The sequence below is a fragment of the Rutidosis leptorrhynchoides genome, chromosome 3 (genome assembly GCF_046630445.1).
Source record: "Rutidosis leptorrhynchoides isolate AG116_Rl617_1_P2 chromosome 3, CSIRO_AGI_Rlap_v1, whole genome shotgun sequence".
In the NCBI taxonomy this organism is placed as follows: Eukaryota; Viridiplantae; Streptophyta; class Magnoliopsida; order Asterales; family Asteraceae; genus Rutidosis; species Rutidosis leptorrhynchoides.
The window spans coordinates 465736612-465743516 of record NC_092335.1 but is presented as its reverse complement, the minus strand read 5'-3'; the positions used below and the strand labels follow the sequence as shown (position 1 = coordinate 465743516).

The window sequence follows — 6905 nt, the reverse complement described above, 5'->3', positions numbered from 1 at the left end:
AAAACATATATATTATCATTCAGGAATGTATCATTTGTACGTTTGAAAATAGATCAATCGAATATTCAGTTTTCCACTAACTTTTGTCTATTGTTTGTTATCTGACACTTTGTTCCTACTTGTAGATCACCTTACCATTTATTCCGAATATTGTTAAAAGAAACTATTTCTCAAATCAACGTGGACCTCATAATAAAGACTTATAATGATATCACAATAATTATGGAATTGATAATTGCTAACAAAATATCTATTTAATTAAATCGTTTGATATTATCTTTTAATTTCGTCGATAAATATATTAAACATATATTTAAATAATTACGTTTAATGTGAAGTATTATACATTAGATACTTTGCTCACGTTTTCAAGTTATAATATATATATACATATTCATATCATTTATTTAATCGTTCGTGAATCGTCGAAATCTGGTCGAGGTTAAATGAATACATGAACATAGTTCAAAATGTTTGAGATTTAACTTAACAGTCTTTGCTTATCGTATCGGAATCATATAAGATTAAGTTTAAATTTGGTCGAAAATTTTCGGGTCGTCACAGTTGGGGAGAATCCGACGAGAAGGCAACCCAGGTTGCTTTGATTTTATTGTTTTATTATTATTTTAAAAATATTATTTTTATCCCCTTTTAATACTTACCCAATTATATTTTAACAAATCATCACAATACTCCTAACACACACCAAAAACGAACACCGCCACTACTCCACACCAAAAAGCAACATATCCTAGACAGCAAAAAATGCAAAAAGCAACCAAAACGAGTCACCGCTACAAATGGTCTTATAACTCTAATGGTTACAAATTTAATTTTTGTTGGGGTGGCTAAAGCCCCTTTCTGCCCTTACTAATCTTCGTCTTTGATTTTATGTATACCCGACAAACAAGTCGGTTTGGGTCGAGATGATTCACGGGTCGAAATGGTTATGATCCATACAGGTCAATGGTCAAATATGCCACTTTTTAAATAGGTCGAACAGATCTGGTTAGGTCGGGTCATCTCAATTTTTTCTTTTGATTTTTGAAATCAATTTTTAAGCTTCATTTTCTTTTCATTCATATACACTTTAAAGGTAATACAATAGTAGATTTAAATAAATTTGTTGAAAAACTAATCATCTGATTAAGGGAGGTGATCCTCACACATCACCTTTTGATCCATGTACACCTAATTACATATTTCACCCTTAATTATATTACAATAATAATATAAGTTCAACTCTCTAGATTAATCTAGGGGCATAACTGTAAGTTTATGAGACAAAAGTGTACATGGATCAAAAAGTGGTGTGTGAGGATCACCTCCCATTGATTAAAACTTCATACTCCAAATTTAAAAATGTGACAAAATAATAAAAATAATTTATAAAGTACATAGTGCTATTTATATTTGGGAGGTGATTCTCACATACCATTTTTTAATTCTTGTACACTTTTCTCTCATAAATTTACAGTTATGCTCCTTGATTAATTTAGCGAGTTGAGCTTGTATTATTATTATTATTATTATTATTATTATTATTATTATTATTAATTAATGATAAAATAGATAATTAGGTGTACATGAATCAAAAAATTGTGTCTAAAGTCACCTCCTTTTATATTTGGGTGGTGATATTCCACTGGGGATTTTGATTTGATAAGCATAATATGAGGCCAACAAACTAAACAACTAATATAAAGATTAAAGATCTGTCAACAAAGGACCACTACAACTATCGCTTATTTTTTACGCCATAAATGCATAGAGTTGGATTTTGACACCTTACCAACCTCCTGAACTAAAAGAGTTGTAGTATAATTTTATGTTTATGTTTATTGGTATTGGTATAGATTATATCAGTTTAGTTTGCACTGATTGATTTCCATATAAAGATCAGATCGATGTAGACAGGGACATTGAAATCAAGTAATCAATTACAAATTAAGCTGCTAAAAATCGAAGGCGACATTCATGATTAATGCACCTGAGTTGATGCAAAACCATCTGGGCCGTACTGGGCTTTGTGGATTGTTTAATGGGCTGGGCTACATTTCTGGACCGGGTCGTAAAAAAATGAATCAACAAATAAAAGAGTCAAACTACCAAAAGTGTTACATATGAAAAGTAAAGGGGGCAAGTTTGTAATTTTATATAAAGTAAAATGATAAAATATTCATTTACACTTTTATATTCTCCATTTCCACCTTCCCCTGGTTTGGTTTGTTGAGCTAAATTTAATGTTTGCTTCGAGTCCGGAGAACAAAGAGTGTGAGTTCTAGACTCTGTGTGTATGTGTGTGTGTTTCTGGGTCAAACCCAAATTACCCCCTTTTTTTCTTTCTGATTTGTGTTCTTTTTTTTTTTAATTTTATTTCTGATTCTGATTTGTGTTCTTCTATCTGTTTGTAGAAAGTCCTCAAAGTAAATATGTGAAAGTTATTAGACTCACACATCTACTTTAATCTTCAAGATTTTATTTTTATTTTAAAGGTACAGATAGATCTCTGATCTTGCATCATTTTTTTTTTTTGCTGTATTTATGTGCCCTAATTTCACCTTTTTAAAGTAAAGTCTTTTACTTTTTAGTGATGTTGGAATATATTCAGGATCTAGTGTTTGATACTATTGAATTAGTTATTCATATATGTTGGCTTAAACTTTATTTTATTAAAACCATAAGTAATTGTTATTATTTTTTTTTTTTTATTTCTTACATCTTCATCTTAAGGTCTTATGTGGCTTTAATTTGATACATAATTATTATTAATATTTTTTTTTCCTAATTTTGGTTGCAGCTTATGCAGTTCAGATTTGATGGAATCTTAGCTTTTCACCAACAGGTATCTAGTTATTTACTGTATTATTTATTTTAAAATTTTATACAAGAATTTATAATGTAATTTTATATTAACTTAGGAACATATGGAATCTATTGTAGATATGATTAAGGTGGGTATATAGAACATGCTCATACAGATGCTCATTCCCTAAAACAAGATTTATTATTGATTATCAAAAAATATTAAAAAACAAAAAGAAAGGGAAAAAAATAGTGTTTTTTTTATTTATACTTTTAATTGATACACTATTTATATAACCTTTCTTGAATCTAATTAAATTTCTTCAAAGTGTTATTACCAAAGCAATCTAAGTCATGTAGTCATAGTCATGTAATTAGAAAGACTTTTATTTATCATTAATTAATTTATAAATTTATAATTTTGTGATTGAACAAACTGCCAAACTCCAGGTTAAACTTAAAAGTAAGAACATGTGAAGTTGCCTTTTCTAATTATCACTTTTTTTTTTTTTTTTTTGTTTTGGCAGCTCTTTGAGTTCAGTGAGAAGAACAAAATCTTGTTTGTTTGTTGTACTTAATGTCTTTCCGTAGCATAGTTCGTGACGTGCGTGATGGATTTGGGAGTTTATCGAGACGGGGTTTCGAAGTGAGGCTCTCGGGGCATCATAATAGAGGAAAATCACAGGGTTCAGTAAATGATTTAAGTGATAATAATAACAATCAAGTTTCTATTGTAATTCAAACGAGTCGGTGGGCTAATCTTCCACCCGAGCTTCTTTTCGATGTAATTAATCGATTGGAAGAAAGCGAAAGCACGTGGCCCGCTAGAAAACATGTTGTTGCTTGTGCTGCTGTTTGCCGTTCGTGGAGAAGTATGTGTAAAGAAATTGTTAGAACCCCTGAATCGTGTGGGAAGCTTACGTTTCCCGTTTCTTTAAAACAGGTATAAAATCTTTTGTTTTTTTAATAATTTTTTATTATTATTACGATAAGAAGTTGTTGAAACTTTTGTGATAATGTTTCCGCTGTTTCAGCCGGGATCTCGCGATGGTACGATTCAATGTTTTATAAAAAGGAACAAATCCAACTTGACATACCATCTATTCCTTTGTCTTAGTCCAGGTAAGCATTGATGCGTGCCTTATTTTATTACATTCGAATGTACACGTTATGATAGTAATGATTTTTTTATTGATACTTATCAATGCTCATGGAAATTATCTTAAATGAAAGGGATTTTTGATGGTATTCGCTTTTTATAGTCCGATATGGCGATATTAACTTCATTGATGCGCGACCCATTTCATAATCCACCCATGTTGCCTCGTCTACTAACGTGAGAGGTGCTTTAAGTAAAAAAAAAAAAAAAAAAAAATTTTACCCTAAAACGCGTGCAGTGGCGAAAACAGAATTTTTTTTCACCGGGGGCTAAAAAACTTTTGGGTCATGGACTTTTGGGTTGGGGGCAAAATCTTGAAGCTTTTGGGCAAAATATGAAGGTTTTGTGGGGCACTGAACTCGTGGTTCTGAACTATAAATATAATTTCTTTTATTCATTTGTTTGGCTTAAACTTACTTTAGAGAAACTCATTTGTACAAATGTTCTCTAATTCTTCTAAATTAGACAAATCGTCAATTCCGAGTAAGTGTGTGATATTAAACTATGAGCAAATTTTCTGTTATTTGGTAATTTTAAATCCTAGTATTCATGATACAAGAACCCTTTGCACTCTTATCTTAGGAATGTTATGAATTATGTAAAAATTTGTTTATAAAAGTGTGTAAGTGTTGACTCGGACACATTTGTATACGTGTTCTTCAATTTTTCTAAATTCAACATATTGTTAAATTTGATTTCTTAAGTATTTGCTTATAAGTTAGGAGCAAATTTGTAGTTATTTATTTACATTTGATTTCAAAATGTTGAAAAAATGTTTGTTCATACAAATGTGCATGCGTTCACAAAAACACACTAGTACAAGTGTTCTCCATTTTTCCTAAATTCAAAAAAATCATCAAATCTGAGTATTTAAGTGTTTATGAACTTTGTGCAAATTTATTGTTATTTGTTTGGTCTTAAAATGTTATAAAATGTGACAAAATGTTTGTTGGTGTGTTGTTTAGTATGTTGAAATTTAATGATATATTTAGTATTTACACGCTAGTTCTTACGTTGAAATTTGTTTTTACAGCAGCTTTACTTGTTGAAAACGGCAAGTTCTTGCTATCAGCAAAACGAACACGCCGAACTACTTGCACGGAGTACGTCATATCAATGGACCCCGATAACATTTCAAGATCAAGCAGTACTTACATCGGAAAACTAAGGTATACGTGAAAAAAAAAACGTTTCTTGATTTAATTCGTGAATTGAAAATAACTATTTAATTGTATATGTTTCAGATCAAATTTTCTCGGGACAAAGTTTATAATATACGATACACAACCACCACATTACACTGCTAATACACAACCACCGCCATTAGGCCGATCAAGTCGAAGATTTCCTTCCAAAAAAATCTCACCAAAAGTGCCAAGTGGCAGTTACAACATAGCCCACATCACCTACGAGCTTAATGTTCTTGGAACCCGGGGCCCACGTAGGATGCATTGCATCATGCAGTCGATACCCGCATCATCACTCGAGCCAGGTGGCTCGGTCCCCGGTCAACCGGAACTCATCCTTCCTTACAACTCCTTAGAAGACTCGTTCCGCAGCATATCGTTTTCCAAGTCACTTGACCGGTCAACCGAATTCAGCAGCTCGAGATTTTCCGATATTTTAGGTGCTGCGACGTCAAGTGATGTACCCGAGAGTGAAAAGTCTAAATTACCCTTGGTGTTAAAAAACAAGGCGCCAAGGTGGCATGAACAGTTGCAGTGCTGGTGTTTGAATTTTAAAGGACGGGTGACAATCGCTTCTGTTAAGAACTTCCAACTAATTGCCGTCCAGCCGCCAGCGGCCGCAGCACAGCCACAACCAGCGGCGGCAGGAGGATCATCTCAGGCAGCTCAACCGGAACATGACAAAGTGATCTTGCAGTTTGGTAAAGTGGGTAAAGACATGTTCACCATGGATTACCGATACCCTTTATCTGCGTTTCAAGCATTTGCAATCTGTTTAAGCAGCTTCGACACCAAACTAGCCTGTGAATAAATTTAAATTAAAGAAAAAAAAAATAGTTAAAAGCATTTTGTTTATGTACACACCTCTTTGTTTGTTAAACAGAGAGATTGTTGATGTTGGAATGGTAACTATTGTTGGATATGGTTTTGTGAACTTCAGTTAAGATGTGCGAATTTGTTGTCCAAGTCTTGCCTTTTGTATGTTTTATTGTATGATACACATTATGGTGTTGGTTTAGATGCATATGCAAATTGCCTCTTTCACTTCGTTCATTGTTGTTCGGGTGATGATTTGTACATCACCAAACGTGCTTTAAAGTGATGTACTGTACAACATTATAAAACGTATTCGGTAATGATCTTTAGAATGGGAAATTCCTCGGACAAGGAAGGTGAACTATTGTGGCGGATATGAGTTTGGTACTGGAGTGGCACCGAAGAGGAAGCTTCAGCCCCGTCTCGGCCGAACGACCCTTGTAGTGTGGATGGAGGATGAAGGAAGAGCACCTTACTTCGTTCAAAAGACGGAAACAAAGTAATTTTACCTAACCACCTTGACCGGATCAGAGTAAACAACAATGTTGAATCAAGCAGCCCTTTGCCTTCGTTTAGGCGGGTTAGAACACACTCCTTTTGGTTGAACGGGGTTATTTGATCAATTAAATTCTCGGAGGTAGAGTGAAAGATTCGCCAAGTGTGAAATCCCATTGTATTCGAGGAGTCAAGGATTTGTAGAGAATCCCGGATCGAAGAAAAGGGAGATAAAAAAACAGTGAGACATGAAAACACCTAATCGGCTAATCTCGTTCCGACCTCAATATGTGGAATCGTCTTGCGCCATTGACTATTCTGTGTGAAGATCTTGCAAAACCTAATCTGGATAAAACCTTGGGCAAAGCCTCTCTTTTTTCGGAATTCCTTATCCGTAAAGTGGGAGTAGATTCCGCGGTAGATTTGTGAATTTCTACCGCTTT

At 33.5% G+C, this 6905-nt stretch overlaps 1 protein-coding gene across 5 annotated transcripts; it reads left to right on the top strand.

Annotated features, from left to right (window-relative positions):
• Positions 1-2208: 2208 nt before the first annotated feature.
• On the top strand, positions 2209-6090 carry LOC139898082 (tubby-like F-box protein 8). Of its 5 annotated transcripts, none has more exons than XM_071880795.1 (7): positions 2209-2274; positions 2415-2495; positions 2801-2845; positions 3333-3748; positions 3840-3927; positions 5001-5133; positions 5209-6090. In XM_071880795.1, exons 4-7 carry the CDS (start codon positions 3383-3385, stop codon positions 5960-5962), a joined length of 1341 nt encoding a protein of 446 aa, XP_071736896.1. In that variant the 5' UTR covers positions 2209-2274; positions 2415-2495; positions 2801-2845; positions 3333-3382; the 3' UTR covers positions 5963-6090. The 5 variants fall into 5 exon arrangements, with proteins under 5 accessions (XP_071736896.1, XP_071736893.1, XP_071736895.1 ...); XM_071880792.1 differs by having other exon boundaries at positions 4998-5133; XM_071880793.1 differs by having other exon boundaries at positions 2256-2274; positions 2419-2495; positions 4998-5133.
• Positions 6091-6905: the final 815 nt, after the last annotated feature.